This window comes from Lutjanus erythropterus, chromosome 2 (assembly GCF_056507025.1).
Source record: "Lutjanus erythropterus isolate fLutEry1 chromosome 2, fLutEry1.hap2, whole genome shotgun sequence".
Lineage (NCBI taxonomy): Eukaryota > Metazoa > Chordata > Actinopteri > Lutjaniformes > Lutjanidae > Lutjanus > Lutjanus erythropterus.
The window spans coordinates 28847687-28869306 of NC_139318.1; the positions used below are offsets into that span (position 1 = coordinate 28847687).

Genomic DNA, 21620 nt, shown 5'->3' on the forward strand with positions numbered 1-21620 from the left:
AACTGCTCATTTTCATTTTTGTTTCCCAAACAAAAATATGCCAATAAGATATATTCTACAATATAATGGCTACAGAAATTTAAATCAAACATACATACTTTGCAAATCATGTATAAACTGAAGGAGGTGCCCGTTGGGAGAGACATGAAAATTGGCTTAATCTAGTTTATACCCTATTCAGCACATGCATTAAGAGACTCTGGAAACATCCAAAAATCTAAACAACCAAATGGGGGAAAATACGGAACGAAAGAATAAACAAGTTTCCCTAACCCTAACTGATACGTGATTGCCATTTGCAATATATCAGCTTCCCAACATAACGGAGCCCTAATGTTACTGTTTTGGGTCAAGTAATGACTCATTTTGTATATATTAACTCATTGTCATTTACAGTTTCTTTTTCCTTTTTTTTTTTTTTTTTTTGCAAGGCTGGCTAAAATCGAGGCTCAGTTCAGTTCATTAACATAGATGGAAGATAAAGAGTTCCCTCCTTAAATCCAGCAAAAGGCAGTTTTGATAAGCAGACTTCACTTGTTTTGAGCGAATGAGCCCACCACAAAAGATCAACGTCAGTGCTGTCAGTGCCTTGATTAGTCCAGAGCATTGCCTGAGAGGTGAGCACCCGTGCTCCCAGGAGGAAGAGCTCAACAATGTCCACATGGCTCACTTCAACAGCACCTCCTGCAACACATGAGACACACAGAGGTGAGCAACACATAGCAGCAAGTAGTTAATTAATCAACTAATTGTTTGACAGAATTTGCGGCTTTTCATTGCCATTATTAGGTGAACATCTTTTGGTTTTGGTTCGACAAAACAAGACATTTTTAATGACCTCACCTTGGGCTACAGACAACTAGGATAGGCATTTTCATTGTTTTCTGATGTTAAACCTAACAATCAATCAGAAGATAAACGGCTGCATAATTGAAAATAAAATGAAAATATCTTGCAACCCTTGAGCTATGTGATTTGCAAGTATTGACAAGTACACACCAAAAAACTTTTACAGGTGCTGAGTCAGAAAGCAAACTAAAGGCAATAAAAAAGATTCTCACAATGTACTAATAGCTCCCAGCAATTTTAATTGAGCAATCTTTCAACAGATCTTCGCGAAGCATTATCAAATCCATTTTTGACATTTTGACATTTGATGACATCTGACCAAGATCTGTTCGATCGAAACACTGCTGGGAGCGGTTAACACTGTGTGCGGATATTTTGTCTGATTCTTTTTTCCTGATCTCCAAGTAATATCTCAGAAAAAAGCATGAAAAATGGATTGAGTACTTGAGCTTTAGTAATTTGTTCATTCAAAATTCAGTTTTCCAACAGCGCTTTTATGAAACAGGATGTTAAGATTGCAACCTGACTGAAACAGGATTTTTGAGGCCAATATTGATATTAATATTTAAGAGCTTTATACAAAATCTTTTAACAATATATCAGCCGATATTCAATTTTCTACAGACACGTCACTGTCATGTGAAAAACATGTCTAACTAGTGCCTTAACTTTTCATGCACAAAAAAACCCCCTGCTTTTAGATTTGTGACAGTGTATTTTTTGATATTTCAGTGTTTTTTGTTTTTTTTTTTTGGGGGGGGGGTTAACTGGGCTATTTCTTTAGCTTAAATAGTAAAATAATCTTCTCAGCCGCTAAAGAAATAACTAATTCAGTTTATCTGAAAACAGCAATGACAATCAACATTTCCAAAGGTCCTAAATGGTGGTAAGTAAATGTGCCCTAGATTTAAACTAAGCTGGACACACTGTAGTTAAAAAAACAAAGCTGTCTGCTTTTTCGGTGGACAAACCAGAGTTATTATAATTTTGTATTTTGAATTAGTTTTTATTTCTATTTAGTTTTAATTTAATTTAATTTTAATTGTTTTGTTTTCGATTCACCAATATATTATAGACCGATATTAATATGGGCCTGGCTTATTTATCTGTCAAGCCCCACTGAAGATAGACAAAGCAAGAGAGACAAACAAACACAGGACAATGCCTCACCTGAGTCTCTTTTGGCTGTTGAATCGGTGGTTCCTCAGTTTTCACCTCAGCAGGAGGAGCTGCGTTGGCCATTTGTAAGCTCCTTGTGACTGGTCCACCTACTCTGTCCCTTGTTCGAAGGGAGAAGCGCTCCTCTTTCTTCTGCTGTTGTGGTTGTGGTGGTGATTTGGCCTCTGCTAATCTCTTGGGTGCTGCCTCTTTGCCCATACGCTGCATTCTCATGGCTGGTCGTTGTTGTGCAGTGTCACTGGGAGTGTCCAGGGCTGACGGGGTGGGAGGTAGAGACTGAACTTGGCCCTTCTTAGATTTTTTGCTAGCAGAAACTGGTGCTGGGAAGGAGGCAGGCCTCTTTAGTTTAGCAGCAGCTTTTCCTTTGCTCGGCTGGGAGGGTTCGGGGTCCACTGCACTAGAGCTGCGAGCTCTGGTCTTTCCAAGAGGTTTACGCTCTGTCTGTGGTATTTCAACGTCTGGAGCTTTCTTTCTGGGATGTGTGTTTTTATCTACCACAGACACTGCTTCTTTCTTCACCTCTGCGAGACCTTTTCTGCCCTTTTTAACATCAGGCTTCCTGGGACAGCTGACGGCCATATGTTTACTAAGACTCGCAGGATAAGTAAACTCTCGACTGCAGTGGGGGCAGACGTTAGAGGGCTGCTCTTCCTCGACTTTAACAGTAGCCTTGGCAGCTTTATTTTTCTGTGAAATTGCCTTCTGGACCAGCTGGTTTTTCTTCTTACTGAGGGCACTCATTCTTGTTTTACTGGTATCTTGATTAAAGTTAAGTCTCTTTGGCTGACCCATTCTACGGAAAGCACTCTGGCCTGCAGCGGCTGCTGAGGGTGACACCACCCCGTTGGGACTCTTTACTATTTGCTTGAGGGGGATGGGGTTTTTCTTGGGAGTGTAACGCTTCTTATCACTAGCATTGGCACAGGCCAGAATGTGCTGGTGCAGTTCGGGCATGTTATCAAAGCTGTTGCCACACTTGGTGCAGCGGATGGCAGTGCTGAAAGTTTGTGGTATGTTGTGGGTGGTGAAGTTAGTAGCCGAGGCCACAGAGCCAGCATGGGAACGGCTATGATAAGGAAAAGGTGGTGGTTTATAACTGGGGTAGTGTTGATTAATGCCCAGGCGGACATCTGGGCCTTTAGGCTTTGCTCCTTCTGAGGCCATGATCTTTATTGTAGTGTACAGCTCCTCATTGGGATCCTCCACATGATTACCATTAACGTCAGGCTCTTCCTTTCCTAAATCAGAGTCATTGTGTTGAGCAGCTTCATCATTCGTCGCCTCTGGTGCTGGTGATGGTGGACAGCTTTCCTCTTTGGCTCTGGATGGATCTGTGTAGTTTTGTGGCCTGAGCTTACCACTCTCCACAGTCGTATGTGAACATGTCTCATTTGGATGTAGATCCTTTTGGTGCTGCTGAAGGTTGCAGAGAAATGCAAACTCCTTGGAACAAATGGAGCACACAAAGATCCTGCCCACTCCATGTAGTGTTGTCCGGTGAGCCAGCAGGGCCGGAGCATCACCGAACAGCTGCACGCAGAATTCACACTTGAAGGGCCAATCTGCAGCGTGCTCTGTGATATGTCCGCTGAGCTCTTTGATGGAGTTGAAGGGCTCCTCACAGACATTACACACAAAAGTCTTGCAATATGTCGAGTCCACTTCCTCCGCCTCAGAGGTTTTATCAGACGGTTTATCAAGAGCTGCAGGGTGAGGTGGAGACTCGACACCATCTTGAAGTGCATGATTCATGGCTGACAGCTCACCTTCGCATTGGGGCTCTTCTTTTATCTTAATCTGAGAGAGGGATTGTGAAACCAGTGACGGGGATGGATCACGTGATGCAGGAAGAGGAGGAGATGATGAGGAAGATGAGGATTCAGCAAGAGATTTCTCTGTTGCTGTGTCCTGGTTTTGGTTTGTTTTGCCATTTAGCAGAGTTTTGCAAGTTGTAGTCAGAGAAACATCTTCTGCAGAGGGCAGATCTTCTGACGCTGTCTCAGGAGGGTTTGATGTCACTGAGAGATCAGGGATGTCTTCAAGTGGAGACTTTGTTGAGTCCAGTGGCTCAGGGATATGGTTCTCTTCCTCAATTTTGTTTTCCTCAGCTGACAAAATCTCTTCAGAGTCTGACATCGACTTGTGTTCAACTGATCTTGGAGACATTTTTGGCGAGAGGACAGGAAGAGGTCTCAGTGCAGAGGTGTCTGAAGGCTGAGAAAGAGGAGAGCTAGGCATAGGTGGTGGAGAGGGTATAGTAGGTAGTACAGGAGGAGGCGGAGTTGGAGATGTCACACTAGAGGTGCCAGGGGAAGAGGGGTTCATAGTGACAGGGGTCAAAGATGGCGGTGATTCTGATGCAATGTTCGGAGACCGAGAATGAAAACAACTTATGCTTGCTAACGCCCCTGGGCCCTCCTCTCCTGACAAAGGTAGACCTACATATTCATTCATCAGCACCTTTTCGAGCATGCTGGTGTTAGGCTTTCTCTTTTTTACCAATGGCTGCGGTGCTTGACTTCCCTTGGATTCAGGCTCAACGTTGCTCTTCCGATGCAAACTTAAATCAAGGGCTGAGTCCCCAAGCACCTTGTTCAAGCTGTCACTCCTCCGACCGACAGCACTTGACAGATCCAAGGGCTGCTGATTACAGGCATTTCCACCGCTATTAGAAGGTGTTTGACCTTGCATATTATTTCCAGAGAGACTCAGGTTGTCTCCATCTTCCTTGTCCTGTAGGCTCCCAGGAGGTGATACGCTGTGGCTTTCCAGCTTTGGCACCTTGAGGACGTATGAGCTCACTGCCTCGGCTTTGCTGCTCTCTGTTTTACATGCAGGACTGAGCTGTGGAGATGACGGTGGAGAGGCTGTTCTTCTTTTAAACCTGCCCGAAGCGCCTGGCAGCGGCGTGACTGACAGTGGCGAGGCCAGTCTATGGCTTTCTGTTATCAGGGTGATGGCTGATTTCTGAATGTCTTGTGTCTGAAGGAGCTGTTTGAGCTTCGGCGACAGATATACAGTTTTCTCTCGTTGAAATGCTGCTGAATCTGCAGCTTGTTGGAACAACCCTCCCACTAACAAGTTCGACGAGGAAGATGTAGAGGATGATGAAGACGATGACGAGGCTGTGAAAGGCGTGGTTTCAGTCTCCACTTTAAGGCCGGGAACAAGCGGGGGTGTGGACGTTCTTCTTTTTGCTGCTGCCTGACTGGCATTGGAGACTTGCTTTGCAGCAGCACTTGTCCTACCCTCCACCTTCAGTGCCTGACTGATCTGATTTGGGCTGATGATGACAGTATCCAGACCAAAAAGAGCTGCAGATCTGGAGTCCACCTCTATCACGTCACAACTGCTCACCGAACTGGTCGAGACTATCTTACCGTCAATGTAGAAGCTCAAATTCTCAGAGATGTTTTTGGATATATCAACTGTGTAGTCATCCCTGTCTGCCTCATCTTCTGTGTCCGCGCTGGGAACGTAGACAGGCGGAGGACTGGTGCTGGGAGACTCATCAGGCTGCTGCTGTTGCTGAGCTGATGCCTCCTGCAGCAGCATGCCTTTCCTGCGAACACCCTTTGGTAACAAGTGCCGCTCGTGTATTCTGCGTTGGTGTCTGCGCATGTTGGTGTGTGTGCCAAATGCTTTGTTACAGTACTTGCAGGGATGAAGCTCCTTAGACTCCCCGTTTTCATCCAATAAAAAGGGACGGTCCGCATGAGGCCCCAACTCCTTCCTCTGTGTCTCAGAATTGTGCAGAGGTGCTCCTGTAAACTGGGACCCTATGGCTATGTAGTGACTAGTTGGGCTGGTGCAGTCGGGACTTGATGCGTCAGTCTGCACCACAGGGTTGAGTAGACTGGCTGTCCCGGCCAGAGAGCCAGGCCTTTTCTTTGGCCCACTCTCATGCCTTCTCTCATGCCGCCGCCGCCCCACTTGTGAACCAAATGATTTACTGCAGTAGCGGCACTTGAACAGTTGTGTTTGCTGGTTAGTGATGGCATGAATGTGATTGTGACGTTCCAGACCCTGTCTGGTGGAGAAGTGGCGCTCACAGTGCTGACAGGGATACGACTCTCCGTGGGGCTCACCCTCAAGTTCACCATCAGGATCAGGGTCAAGATCGAGATCAGGATCAACCTCTGGTTCCTGCCCTGCAAGCGAGGAAGACTCCAAATTTCCCTGTGAATCCTTATGGCTTTCTTCATGGGTTAGCGATGAGCCAGGCTGCTTATTTTGAATGGAATCAGACCGAGGTGGATGCTGAGAATTTTGCTGCTGTGCTTCACGTGGTTCCTCCAGATCATCCTCTTCCTCCTCCTCTTCTTCTTCTTCTTCTTCCTCTTCCTCCTCCTCCTCCTCATCCTCTTCTTCCTCCCCATTTCCCCTGTCTGTCATCACTGCTGACTTGTCCCCCACATTTCTATGGTCAGTGCTTCCCATGGGATGGATTTCCTGGAGTTCCTGTGAGGGCCCTATGGTTGGTGGCCTCTCATCCTCCTCCTTCACACCTGTAAACAATCATCACGAGTGTCAAGTTAAGCATTTGCATCAACCTGTTTCAAAGATTCCAGTTGACAAAATTAACATTCTTAAAAATCAAACAAATACTTAAGAAATGTTTAGTGCAAGAGTGGGTGGAAAAATGTAAAGGGGATGATTATCCCTAACAATTAGTTAACTTACCTTCTTCCCCATCCCACATCTCCTTTATAGTAGGTATGGCGACACTCGTTTTCTTGAATCCACCCAAACCAGCCTGTCTGGCTCTCTCCAGCAGCTTTCTTCTGGCTGCAAGTACAAACACACACATCACTTACTTTGCATCATGCCTGATCAAAAGCAAACACAGGTTTACATATGAAAACATAGAAAGCTAATATTGGTATATCTAGAGCAGGGTGATATGGCTAAATATCTTGAAAAATTTTAGGCTATTTCAAAACGATCTCACAACATACATATTTTTTAAATCTAAAATAGCACAATCATATGACTTTTAAGGTTTCAACATTTTGTAAAAAACAATCCTCTGTTATGTAGGTATAATGACTAAGTGGGTAAAGACAAATAATTGAACAGCTAGAACAGTCTGGTAAGTGCTGAAAATTACATAATGTAACTGTTTAATTCAGCCTTTAGAACCAGGCATATCACAATTTAACAATATCCAAAATCTAAGGCAATATCCAGTTTCGTATCACAATGCCACTATAATATCAATATACAAATAATCTTTAGCCAGTGCAAGGTTTTCCCCAGAAGAATTCCATCAGGAGAATGATCCCTAACAATAAGCCAATAAAAATCACACAATTCTACTAACATGTTAAGAATATGGAAAATGTTTTTTGAGCATTATTATTTCTCAAAAAGCGCTCACTCTTTTGGCCTAATACCAGGTTTTCTTTATTCATTTCAAAGAAATTCTAGTAATGAAATAACCTTCATAGGGATGCAAACTTTTATCATGTGACCTAATAACGGTCAACATGTATGATTATTTCTTAAAGATTAACAGACCCATGAAACTTTAATAAGACATTAAAATCATTTTTACTTTTTCTCCTCATGTTCTCTCAGTCCTGAACCAATCTGGATTTGTACTACCCATGATGCTATTTAAAAAAAACGCAGCAAGAAGAAAAGTGAGAGCTCTGAAATTCCAAGGAAAATGTATGAGTCAACCTCACAGCCCATCCCAAAGCAGCCTCCCACTGCTTTCAAAACGACTGTCTTTCATGCATCAGTATTTTCAATAAGGCAATTGATAAGGAAGATCATTTGACTGTCAGGATATGCTTAACATGACACTAGTTTGAATTTCCAAGCCTTGACTGACTCAAGATGCTTCCCTGGCACCTCCTCATCACTGGAGTGTGTCAACAAGGTCACCTGACCTGGCCTACAAAGCCTAATTCATAGCAGAGAAACACATGCTGCAGGTCAGTCATCTGACCAGCGTGGTCAGAGGCATTCTGCTAATTCTACAGCAGCAGCACAACTGCCCAAACAATTTTATTATCTAACTCACTGACATTTTAGAGCCCTCGCCTTTTCTGTCACTTTTTTAAAAATCCACCAGTCTCTGTGCAGCACAGACACACACCAGCTCTAGCATACAGTTAGGTAACCCGCATAGTGTTTGATATTAAGACAAGCTAGCAGGATGTGTAGGCTAACTTCATCAAGGTTGACTTTGAAGTACAGTTACAGGACTGCCAGAAAGCCACCACACTGCAGTATAGAAAGAGATGATGTGCGAGAGGCTATTGCCTGTAGGGTCAGACTAAAAATTATACAACCTCTTTTTCCACAAGAAATTACACAAAACCCACCTTAAAATAAGCCTGTATAATTAAGGATGACAACGTTTCAAAGACAGAAACTCAGGACACGTGGCTCACAGCAATTATATTTTGTTTTCCGCCTCATTTAACAGACATTTCAGGAGTTACAGGGACAGATTTCACCTTCTGTATATTGCATGTATGTATTTGTCAATATAATTACATATAAATAAAGAGTCAGAGTCTCTAAATTACATTTGCCAGGATCTAAATGACATATTACCTACACAGGGCTATTTTATTCTTTTGGTTAGGGATAAAACGATAACTGGTTTCATGATAAACCTTGACAAAATTCCTGACAATTAGAATTGCTGTTTCAAATTTTAAATGTTGTTAAAACCCTGTTTGATTACCGTCCACACTTTGAAAAACTCACTGTGCATACTATCCAACATCAACAAAAGCAATGTGGATTTGATTTTGTTTTGCATCAATGAAAACATGGACATCATAAAGGGCATGATGCCCTTTGAAATTGTTGAGGTTTTTCCAATATCAAACTCAGTGAAATGATTTCAGAATGTGTAAAAGTACCTTGACATTTACACCAAATTTCAACAACACAGCAATAATGATAAGCATGATAATCTTAGTAACTGCAGTCATGATAGATATTTTTTTACCATTTCATCTCTACTCAGGACATGTGGCTCACAGCCTTTAGGCCTATATTCTAAATTTTCATTTCACAGACATTTAAGAAGTTACAGAGGTGGATGTGACTTTCTGTATGTTGCCTGTATTTATGTATTGATTTAATTGCATCTAAACAGTATTTCTGCTAGAAATTCACAGTATGTTTTTTGTTCAGCTGAAACAAATAACCATGGTAGAAACCAATAAGATAACCAATGTGTTTCATATGTAAAAAAAAGAAAAAGAAAGAAAGAAAGAAAGAAAGAAAGAAGTTCATATAACCTGTTGTCTATGCATACCTCAGAGGCTCAAAAAGGGCTCAGATGTAGTGAGCAGAGATGAATGATTTAATATTCCATGGCTATGACCTAACCAAATCTATCTGAGATGACTATTAAAACAAGAACAAAGAACAGCTCTGGCTCTTCAAACATTCATATACTTTTTCTTGTGATATACATCAAAAACCTCCAAATATAATTTTGCTTTTGGAGAGCATTTTGCCAAATAAGTCATATCAAATGATTTGATCTGATCTATCAAGTCAGACATTATAACTGATATTTATCAGCCATAATTTCATTAGTAGAATAACAGATAATAATATAATTTTTCCAATAGCGGTTGATATTCTATCTGCCCTAAAATTTATAGTGCATCCCTAAATCCCTGCCGGATTTCTAACAACACATTACAACACACACTACACAATGTCCCTCATCCCCCATATCATAGATTTAAGATAGATAGGTGAAACAAGAAGTATCCAAAACAGACCACAACAGATAACAGGTCAAACAATAGACACTGAATATATCCATTTACATCAATTTGCTCTCTTCTTGGTCCGGCACTGAATTAAACACATGATAAAAAATATGGAAGCATTATGTCAAAGTCAATACTAACAAATATAATTTTGACATTAAGCAGTCAATTTGATTTTCCCACAATTAATTAATAACATCCCTAACTTTAATATTTTTGCGTTTTTACAATTAATGCATTGAGGAAGTAGCTAACTGGCCAGGGTTGTGTCATTGTAGTTGAATTGTTTTTATGTCTTGAATGTTAATGCTGTCAAAACAAGCTATAACACTGTATAAAACTATTTTACCTGTTATAATGGTATAATAGTGTCTTATAGCGTCAAATCGCAACATGATCGGTTAATAATAATAATTCACTTCAGGGTGTTTGCCATCCGCTCCTGTACACCGTGATGTCCGTGCGTTCAGACCTTGTAGCCGTTTAGCTTCATGCTAACATGCAACACAGAGTATGACAACTCGATGAACTGGTTATTCTGGACCCGGAGCGATGTGAAAGGTAATCTTAAACACTCTCCACGAGATATAACACATATATTTTAGGTTGTTATCCAATACCTGCGCTGTAATTAGCCTGCAGTAGGACAGGGAAGCTGGCTAGTTTAGCTAACCTGCTAGGCCATCATCAAGTGAGAGAGGCTCGCCGATGGATGGCTTTCATGCTTTAGGAACTCAAGGAAGGTCACATCCTCGACAACGTCAGGACCCAGAGGAGGAAAAGCTGCTAAAAAGTTGCCCAGATGCTCGTTTAACAGACGAACGGGGTGTTTAACGTTCAAGCGCTGGCCGGTTGGTCGTTATTTGGAGCTAAATCTGCCCGCAGCGACGAGTTTTAGGTCGGGTATTAAAGTAGAGAAAAGCCCCACACATCGTTAACCGTTAACGTTAGCCTCCACTAGCGTTAGCTAGCTCGCCTGTTACAACTTCGACTGAGCAGCGAACACATCGATTCGTGGCTCGTTTAGCTTTGAATGAGAGCAGCACACACATCGGAGATTAAAGACGAGCAGAAATGTCATGTGGGGTTGTAAGTTGAGGCCTCACCTCGCTTCGCCCTGGGTGAATTTTTCCTGTTCAGACTGCTGGCTCTTTCTTCCTCCAGTGCAGCTGTTATCTCAGGGTTGTCTTCCACTGTGTACCACACCAGCAGCTCCTCTCCCGGCCCGATAGGCTGCAACAATGAGAGATGAGGTCGGCCACCAATCACAGCCCGGCTTGCTCACAGACAAGGGGGATATTTGGGCCACTGTGCATCTTATCTGTCTAGGGGGGGGTGCATGGAATTTGACAGTGTTTTCACCATAGTCTGCAGTATATCCTACAATGGTGAAGATTGGTCGCAGTTATGTGTTAACCATGGCTCAACTGAGCCACTCTTGAGATTTGCATCAATATTAAAGGGATAGTTCACTCAAATGACAAAAAAAACAAACAAAAATTCAGTCATTATCTACTCACCCTCAAGCCAATTGAAGGACAGATTTAGGTTTTTAGTCCGCAAAACACTGCTGGAGTTTAACATGAAAACAGCATAGCAGAATCTCCAAAAACAACGCAAGTGAATGGTGACCAGTTTTCAAATAGAAAAAAACAAGTGAAATAAATACATAAGTAAATAAAATGCCTCCATACAGCTTGTCTGGCGTAATCCACATCTCCTAAAGCCCCAACATGCCCTTCACTTGCGCACGCACACCGTCACACCACACACACACCCAGTTAAGACGGTGTGCACGCGCATGTGATCATGGCTCCAAGCTAAGACTCTACAGTGAGAATTCAGCCTAAAAATATGGTGTAAATAACATCTTTCAAGACACCGTGGCATGATGGGGCTTTAGGTGACTTGGATTACATCCGACAAGCAGTATGGAGGCATTTTACTTTACGTTTTTCTACATTTGAACACCGGTCACCATTCACTTAAATTATTTGGTTGATTCTGCTACACTATTTTCCACTTAAACTCCAGCAGTGTTTTATGGACTAAAAAACTAAACCCGACCTTAAATCGGCATGAAGGTGAGTAGATAATGACTGAACTTTCTTTCTTTTTTGAGTGAACTATCACTGTAATGCGTTTTGAGCTTCAGACAACAGTAATAATAGAAGGTTTAATAGTAATTTCAAACTGGTGCATGTGCGCTCTATATTGGCAACAGATGTAGATTTAGTGATTAGAGAACCCTTTCCTCTTCCCACTCTTAAAGTAGTATTTTCCTCTTCTTAATAGACTAGAATAGTTAGGTGCAAACCCACAAAACCTCAGTAGAATATGTACTGAATAAAAAGAAAAATTCTGTTCATTCAAAAAATTCTGTCCTGTCAAAACTTAATCTGCTGACTGAACCAGCCAACAGTGAAAAGTAATTTGTGCTGAATGCATTTACTCAAGTACTGTGCATAAATACAATTTCCCATCTTATAATACTTTATACTAAAACTAGCTTTTTAGTTCAATACTTTAATGTACCAGCTGCATAGAAGTAAAAAGAGATCCTTTTCTACATATTATGTCTAAACATTATAGCTAATAGCAGTCCACCTCTACATATAGTTATATCTTATTCAACCAGTTATGCCACAATTCAACACAATGCTTCTTTTAGAAATTGTCTTTTGTGACTAAAAATTCCATCTTCTAAAATTTGGATAATTGTGCTTGGCCATATTGTGATTTCAATAATATTTCAATTAATTGTTCAGCCTTAATTATAACCATTGGTGGAAGATGTATTCACAGCCTTCACTTAGATAAAAGTACCAACACAACATGAAAAGTAATTGCGTTCAAAATTAAGGCTGCACAACAACAAAAAACTGATTGATACCAAGAAATATCAGGGTCATAATCAGAAAAACAAAATAAATTAATTTTATTATGAAGAGCAGCTAATGTAACATGTAGGGGGAGAGAAATGTGTCATGATTTATGAGGAGAATCAACAATTAATATAAAATCCCTGGCCACTTTATTATGTGCACTTATACACAGGGCTGGAAGCTATGAATTACAACTACTCATGTTACTGTAAGTCTTTTTTGGTTTTACTTTATATTTGTGTATTTTTTGAAGTCTGTAATTTTACTCTTACCAAAATATACATTACACAACTCTACACTTTTAAAATTCGCTGCTGAGTTGGCCTACAAATGTATCCATCTTAATTTCTGCAGTCAATAAGGTTATCTAATTGCAAATGGGCCAAAGAGAACCATGACAGACTGCTGATAAAAAGGTTTGGAGAGGTGACCATGACCACTGAGCAGAACAGTGCAGGAGTTGGGACTAATTTAGACTGAAGATTTGGAGAAACTGAACCCCCTTTTAATTGAATGACTGCTACTGATAATGTATTAAAGATCAACAGTTTACAAAGTAAGCGGTACTCTTAAGTTACTTAAGTAGTTATTAACACCATTTGCTCTACTTGTAATTAAGTAATATTTCGGTAATGTAACATTACTTCTGCTTGAGTAAAGATTTTCAGTACTCTTTCCACCACTGCCTTTACAATCTAATGCAATCAATTACAACAGCTTAGCCATAAATTCTACTTTTACAAAGGTAATTGTGTTTTGATCGACACTGTCGGAGAGGCATTCATTTAACAATATGTTTATTATTGTGATTGTAGTTTCATATCCCTATACAGTTTTTCTTTAAGACTTTGATATGTGCTGATCTAATTGTATTTCTAAGATCAAATATTTCCTTAGTGCCTTAATTCCAAAACAATCCAAAGACTTTACATTCATTCACCTATTCATCATATTTCAATCCATGTGCTCCTTTTTGTAGGACTTATAGGCTTTATGAATGTTTGACTTACCCTTAAAACTTTATAGTAAATGGCTCTGTTGATCTCCAGAGGGAAAAGATTCTGCTCTTCACTGGAGCGTGCCCAGTTCACATATCGCAGCCAGTTTCCCTTCATGGGGTCTGTGGCGTCAACACACATCCAGCCTCGCGCTGGGAAATAAACCTGCAGGATACATGTGCAAATACAACATTATGAAAATATACAATGGCTGGGCAGAAAAAAAAGTGACTTCCTGGATTTACCCGAGCAAATAGGTAAGAGACTTCCATTGGATAATTACTGCAGTAATTAATATGGTTCAGGTGGTAACAAGTTATTTAACCCTAACTGATGCACTGAGTAGCTTCTCATTTCTTAAACAACCACGTCAGAAGACAAATTCTGTGGTCATAGAAAAGATGACCCTTCTGCTCGGTTTCAGAAGGGTCAAATTATTGGCCTGCATCAAGCAAAGAAAACAACTAAGGAGACTGATGAAAGTACTAAAATTGGGTTATGAACTGTGCAGCAAATTATTAAAACCTGGAAGGATAGTGGTGAACCATCATCTTCAAGGAAGAAATGTGGTCGAAAAAAAATGTTTGGTGAAATCAAATTGTAAAAAAAAAAATCAACAGTACAACTCACGGCTCAGTTTAATAGTGAAAGTAAGGCAATTGCCACACGCAATGTGACGGGAACTCAAGGGATTGGAACTAAACAGCTGTGTAGCCTTAAGAAAACCACTTATCAGTGAGGCCAATCAGAAAAAAAGGGCTTCAATTTGGTAGGGAGCATAAAGATTGGACTCTGCAGCAATGGAAAAAGGTCATGTGGTCTGATGAGGCCAGATTTACCCTGTTCCAGAGTGATGAGCGCATCCAAAGCCTGTGGGGGCAGTGTTATGATCTGGGGTTGCTTCAGTTGGTCAGGTCTAAGTTCAGCAACATTACGTGCCCAAAAAATGAGGTCACTACCTCAATGTACTGAATGAGCTGGTTTTTTCATCAATGGATTTTTTTCTTCCCTGATGGCATGGGCATATTCAAAGATGACAATGCCAGGATTCAACGAGTTCAAGCTATGAAGGAGTGGTTCAGGGAGCATGAGACATCATTTTGACACATGGTTTGGCCACCACAGAGTCCAGACCTCAACCCCACTGAGAATCTTTGGGATGTGCTGGAGACGACTTTATGCAGCGGTCCAAATCTCCCACCATCAATACAAGATCTTGACAAAAAATTAATGCAACTCTGGACAGAAATAAATGTGACATTGCACAAGCTTATCTAAAAGGTGCCATGGCAGTTGCATGCCATAATCAAAGCTAAAGGCAGTCCAGTGAAATATTCTAGTGTATTTTTTTGGCCAGACAGTGTATACAGAAGACCTGGACAGGACCACTGAATGGGGAGTCACCTTTTCCCAAGTGGGAGTAATTGCAACGGATTTTTAACTTGCACAGGTGACAACCAATGTTATAGTTATATACTGTAAATACTCTTTTGATTTGGTGCTACAGTAGATGCAGAATGTGGCTGGGCTTGTTTTAGGTATGCAGTGACAGCCACAAGCACGGAGCTGTGTATTTTAAGGACAGAAGCCAGCAGAGCAGCCTGTAACGTACCTCCCACATGTAAACATTACTCGTCACCTGGGACCTTTTTTTCTTCTCCCCAACAAATGGGCCAAACCTCTTCCCTTTAGGAATGACACGAGTGGCCCAGACACCTGGAAATAAGAGTAAGAGGAGACATGGTAAATGAAGCAAGAGTTAAACGTGCGTCAGCCAATTCACAAGGAAATGCAGGCCTGACCGCTGCACTCGAGGGCAAGACAATCTTGTCACAGGAGAGACTTGGAAAGTAGAAAACTGGAACACGTGGTCTAACACATCAAAGTTTTATTCAGTGACTAATGTTTAAATGCTGATGCATCTCTGATGCAAAACATTAGTAACAGAATAAAACCTTAATCCAGGGTGCCAAAACCTTTTCCATTGGAGGGCCAAAACTAAAACTCAATGGTGGGCCACGGGCCAAAAGCAAACACCTACTGTATTGTATTGTACTGACTTCCTGTGTTAAGTGTCATTCTGCGCACAGTGCTAAATTTATGAAAAGTAAGGAATGATTAGGGATCCTATACGTTTACAGAGCATTTTTACTTAACAAACATAAAAAGAATATGGATTTATATTACAGTTTTAAAAAATGAATTAGTTTTTTTTCTCACATCTGGTGGGCCAAAGTGAGACTCTGACCAGCTTTGGTGGACTGGCTTTGGCCTGTGAGTCCCACTTTGGGCAGCCCTGCCTCAGTCCACGTGCTCCAGTATTCTTAGGATCTACTTTCCAAGTCTTTCCTGTGTGAAGAAACACCTCATACCTGTTGGATTTGAGATAATATTTTTAAGCACTAAATATATTGAAATTTTTGGATTTTTATATTCTGTGATATATTTACTGTAATATCAGAAAATGACCATGATATGTCATGATCAAGGAAACACATTAAGTTAAAATACTTGCTTCTCTGACAACAACACTACAGCTGTGGTGTCCTCTTTGAAATCTCTCTTCCAGGCCACAGGAACCTTTTATTTTCCAGTTAATTAGAGCTCAAATGAATGCCAAATGTTTAGTCTAGTTTAGAATTACTGTCTGTTTACGAATCATAATAAATGATTAATAATCTTGTATAAGGCGTAGATTATTATAATGGTTAAACTGAGCAATATGTTAATGGGGTCTGGTAGGCAGTAAGACAGGCAGCCACTCAACTCCAAACTCCAGACTTTGTATTTTCAAAGCAGTGGGCTGCTGTTTTCAGGATAACAGTCTTAGCTTTACTTTGGCAGAGAACTGACAGTTATAAACATCTGATCATGTTACAGTGTAGGACTTGTCCTCGCTTGTTATTGACAATATAAAATATTGTGTGCATCCTTCTCTCCTGTAGTGTTCCTGCTGCCTGCCTGAGCCTCCCTGACTCTCAGGAGGAGTGGGCAGGGGGAATCAACTCACTTTAACCATAGGTCAAATACTAAATAGGATTTCAATCTATTTAACATATGATCTATGGCTCCAACTCACTATTTATACTGTAGTACTCATTTTTGCACACACAGTTGCCACATAATTCTCCTTTAACAGGAGACATTAACAACCATGAGCCTTAACCTTTGGCTCAAGGATATGGAGCCTAAAGATTATTATGATGAGGTTTACAATAAATGAAGGTTAATAAAGACAGATTTGTTTGATAATATATTTTTTCATTTATTTATTTTTGCTCAGCCTTATGTACTGAAAAAAAAGTGTCTAAAGTTAGGTGCTGTAGCCTGACTGCCAGTTTCACAGAAGACATAACTATGTCCCTGTGTGCTTTATGTTTGACAGGAGATCAAGGTGACAATAATCAATATATTAGTCTGTCAAGGTTTTAACAATGATAGAAGTAGACTCATTAAATGTCCCTGTATCGTATGATTAGTATAAATGCTACACTGGAGAGAGTCTAAAATTATCAAAGTTAGTGAAGTAAGTTAGCTAATTTAAATCTGGCCCATGGGCAGGTTATATATAAAACAATGTGCCTCATGTCATCAGTGCAGTGCATCAATAAGTACTACAAAACAATACATAAATACATTACAGAAGTAACAGAAATGAAAAAACACGTTGTATGTATGTATGTAAAGGAAGAGCCAGAGATGAGGTAGCAAGATTAATCATGATAGTTTGGTTTGTTTTAAGCCATATTTCAAGTTTATGTTTAAAGGTTAGATAATTCTCTCTTAATTCAATAGGAAGACCTGAGATTCTCAAACTATGGTCGGAGTATAACTGGTGGTACTCAGGCTCCCTCTTGTGGCACACTAAGGAATTTTCTAAATTGTAAAAATGAAATAAATTAATTTAAAAACATCAAATAATCAACAATCGCCAATCAAACTTCTACAAAATTTCAAATGAAAATATGAGAAACTATGAGATCACTGAAATGTAATTTAAAACAAGTCTTATCTGTTCTGTAATATTTTGCAGCGAACACATTCATCATCCATGATTAATTACAAGCTGAACTGTGATGTCAGTAAACCACTGCCTTACTGTGAAGGTACTGTGGCTAGCTACAGTCAACAATAAATAAATAATGATAATGTCATAATGGTCTTAATGGTGATAAATAGAGAGTCTAATGTTTTCTGAGGTGGTACACACAGTCTGAGGAAGACTATTTTAGTTGTGGGCGGCTCTAACTGAGACTTCTAGCTTAAATGACCAGTTTAATGATCTTACTAAATTTGTTAAAATTGACATTGAATATTTCCCAGTGTGGGCTATTTGTTACCCACTTATCACATTCTTCTTTATTGTATTTTATTTGTCCTTGTGCATGTCTGTATACCTCCACAGGGTTGACTGTGGAATAAATCAAGTCTAAAACAGTGTTCACCATGTCTAAAACATGGTAGAAAATACTGAAAGCCTTTAGACATGACCTGCATTTAAATGCACTTTTGTTTACAGTATTCGATCATGCTAAAATACGTTAAAAGAAGCCCTCAAGTTTTCCATTTTCCAGCACAGCCTGGTCTCACTGTTCTCCACCATCAGTGGCTGCAGGAATTCATTTACATCGTTGTGCATGAATGAAATGCAAAGCGAAATCAACACGTTAATTGTCTTAAATATTTTGTCAAAAGTTGCAGTTGTCAGAGAGGACACACTTGTGTACTCACCGATACGACTTCGATTTATAGCAGACGGTCCAAGACTCAAGCAGTCTGGTAAACCCTTCCACACATGAGCTGGAATTTCTTCTAGAGTTTCCACTGTCCCCCCAATAATTGCCATGATCTATAATACATGAAAAATTTAAATTTTCATTATCAAAAAGCATCAAAACCTTGTGAAAAAGTCAAATATCATTATGCAGGACTATGTTGCACATAAGATAATATCCTAATTTTATAGATTGCAATAAGGAGATATTTTACCTGCTTAGGTTGATTTCCACAAGACAGTGGGCACCGAGTCTTAGTGGAGCATTATCACTTGGACTGTAGATATGGAATAAAGTATGTGATTACAAAGAAGCAGCACACGTGAATGGATGCTCTCAAAGTGAATTCATTACAAACAGTGTTAGGCAGGCCAGAATTACTATGAAAATAAGTCACATTAAATTCTGTTTTTATCTGGTGTTGTGTTTCACTTTTATGCAAAAAAACTTAATGTGTTTCTCTCACTAAGTCCAGGACAACAGAGTGCTGTGTCTGTGCTGCAACGTGGACTTCATCAAAGCTGTGACATGCAAATTTAACCAAAGGTAGACAGCATTTTCAAGATAACCCTCTCTCACAAGTTAGAAAAACAGTTTCAAGACTGTTTCATAAATACAGAAAATAACAGTACAATAATAATAGTCTGTAAATTAAAGGACCAGCATGTAAGGTTTAGTGTCATCTAGCAGTGAGCAAACACCTCGTCTTTCCCTCCCCTTCCAAGTGTCTAGGTTGGGGCTCAGCAACCTGCAGCTCTGGAGCCGCATGAATCTCTTTTGCCTCAATCCAGTGGCTCCATGGGTTTTACCAATAACTTATAAATAATGTTTTTGTCATGTAGCCTATATATACTGAGGTTTCTTTTAAAGTTTTAAATGTTTCATCAACTAAAATGTGCACTATAGTCTATGTCTGCAGTTCAGTGTTTTTTCTTCTGCATTAGCCAGTGGCTTGTCCTGAGGCTAGCTATGAACGCCAAATCCAGGAAAACGAAAAAAGATTCTGAGAAAAATGACAATTTCATATTCTTTTTTTGGCAAAAAATGTAAAAGTGAAAGTTGCTGACTCCTGGTCTAGGAGAACCTAAGATAGCTATTAAATTCACAAAAGACCATATCTAGAGCCAGTGTTTTTGTGTTGGGCTACTGTAGTGGTGGTGCAACATGGTGGCCTCCATGGAAGAGGACCCACACCTTCTATAGATATAAAAGCCCCATTCTACGGTAATGAAAACACAATGCTTCTTATTTTCAGGTGATTAAACACAAATGAAAACATACTAAAATATTATGCTGCCTTCAAACAGGGACACGTTTACCATGTTCACCAGAAGAGTCCATGTAAACGTAAACGCTGTCTCCCTCTTGTGATAGTCACGACCTTGTAAGTGGAGAATTCCTTGAAGTTCAGAAAGCTACCAATAAATCCTCATGAATCTTACACGCTTGACCTTAAATGTAGGCTAATTTTTAGAGCTGCAACTAGTAATTACTTTCACTGTGAATTAGTCTGAGAATATTTTTATGATTTGGTATAAAATGACAGAAAATATTCAGTGCTGTACAATTTTCCAGAGCCAAAGGTCATGTTGACGATAATATTTTGTCAAAAAGCTACAAAAAGACAAGGCATATGATGTAAGACAAGCATAGCATCGGGCAGAGCTAATCGTCCTAAAATAAGACTGACAGCCATGCAGATCTTTTAGATTTTTTGACAAAATGCATGTTGTGTCATTTATAGTTGATGTGAAATTATGGATGAAATATCTTGATTGCCAGATGATCTCAAAGGTTTACAGCATGCAAAGACAGAACTGATTCATTCAAGCGTTTAAAATGTATGTGACATAAAATATATTCAGTATTTAGTAGCACAAAAGAGACAAAAGCAGCAAATTGCAACTGGTCAGTGTTTCCTAGATCATCAGAAAAGTCACTATATTTCCTCTTGATCAGCTAATCAGTTAAAGAACTTTTGAGCTTTCTTGCATTGATGTAAATGCTGATTTTTCCAATGTTTCCATCACAGACACTTGCTTTGCTTTAGTAACTTGCTTTCTGTCCCAACTGGCAGAGAAACCAATTGTTCAGGAGCACAATGAGCTGACCCATGTGTTGAGGGGCTGAGCTCACACAGCACACTGAATTCATTAACAAAAATACATCCCACATAGTTCAGCAGCAGATATTTTAACATGAACGGCTCCTATTAGACTTAAAGATGATGCTGCATCACCTCAGAGGCAGATAAATGACAAAGCAAAGACAATGAACCGTATTGTCTGCAAACTGCGCTGCTCAAACTTAAACACCCTCTTAAAATAAAGGATAAAATGCTTTAACTTTTTACTGGCTGTTCATTTAGGTTAATATTTTTAAAATCTTTACTATAATCCGCTGGTGCTGCTGGAGTTGTGGTCAGACATTTTTAAATCCCTTCTAGCTGAAGTTCAAGCAACAAATGGAGAGATTTCAGTGTGGGTGTGTGCCCGTGTGTGCGCGTGAAGCAGTTTTACGGCGTTTTGCTTCTGTTCATCCCTAAAAAAGTTGACAAAGGCGTAAAAATGAGCGGATATGTGCACCGTGCAGCGCCTGGAGGATGCAGTTTATTGTTACCCTTGTAGGCAAAGCGTCCGCTCTCCTTATTCTTCCCGATGCTGGCCGGAGTAAGGTGTTTGGAGCTTTTTTTTTTTTTTTTTTCCTCCCTCAATGTTGCCTTGCCAGTGCCGTAGGCTGCTTTTTTTTTTTTTGGCTTCAGGCTGCCCGGACGCGCACTTACCTGCGTTATTTGACCGGGGACGTGTGATTTTTGTGCTCTACCTGCTTTCAATCTGCTGAAAATGGCGGATGGAGGCTTGAGTCGAAAGCCTCTTCTGTAACTCGGATCGTGGTGTAGAGGAGTTGGGAGAGGCAGCCTGTCAGAGCCGCGCGCGCGCGCACACACACACACACACACACACACACACACACACACACAGAGAGACACACACAGAGACAGACACAGCGATGATGGGGCAACAATGTTGAGCAGGAAGGTTTCTGCAAGACGACAAGGCTCCTTCACTGGTGTCCTCTGTGTCTGCAGGCAGTCCGGTCCACACTGCAGCCTAACATGAAACCAGGCCAATTAAGTACCTTGCTTAGATTCATCTGTGAGCATAATGGGCCTGTAGGCTG

At 40.3% G+C, this 21620-nt stretch overlaps 1 protein-coding gene across 1 annotated transcript; it reads right to left on the reverse strand.

Annotated features, from left to right (window-relative positions):
* On the reverse strand, positions 1–21394 carry prdm2b (PR domain containing 2, with ZNF domain b). Its single transcript, XM_084736336.1, has 9 exons — positions 21264–21394; positions 18655–18717; positions 18397–18514; positions 15278–15381; positions 13678–13830; positions 10889–11015; positions 6712–6816; positions 2020–6536; positions 1–684 (listed from the first exon to the last, which is right to left on the reverse strand). Exons 3-9 carry the CDS (start codon positions 18509–18511, stop codon positions 667–669), a joined length of 5139 nt encoding a protein of 1712 aa, XP_084592462.1. The 5' UTR covers positions 18512–18514; positions 18655–18717; positions 21264–21394; the 3' UTR covers positions 1–666.
* Between the last annotated feature and the right edge of the window lie 226 nt (positions 21395–21620).

Bases quoted from the DNA above. Each gene is read 5' to 3' on its own strand.
- prdm2b (XM_084736336.1), bottom strand. From the start codon at position 18,511: ATGGCAATTATTGGGGGGACAGTGGAAACTCTAGAAGAAATTCCAGCT. The intron at 6,817-10,888 runs GTGAGGCCTCAA...TTGTACTTGCAG, and splicing joins TTCACCCAGGGCGAAGCGAG to CCAGAAGAAAGCTGCTGGAG. The intron at 6,537-6,711 runs GTAAGTTAACTA...GATTGTTTACAG, and splicing joins GATGTGGGATGGGGAAGAAG to GTGTGAAGGAGGAGGATGAG.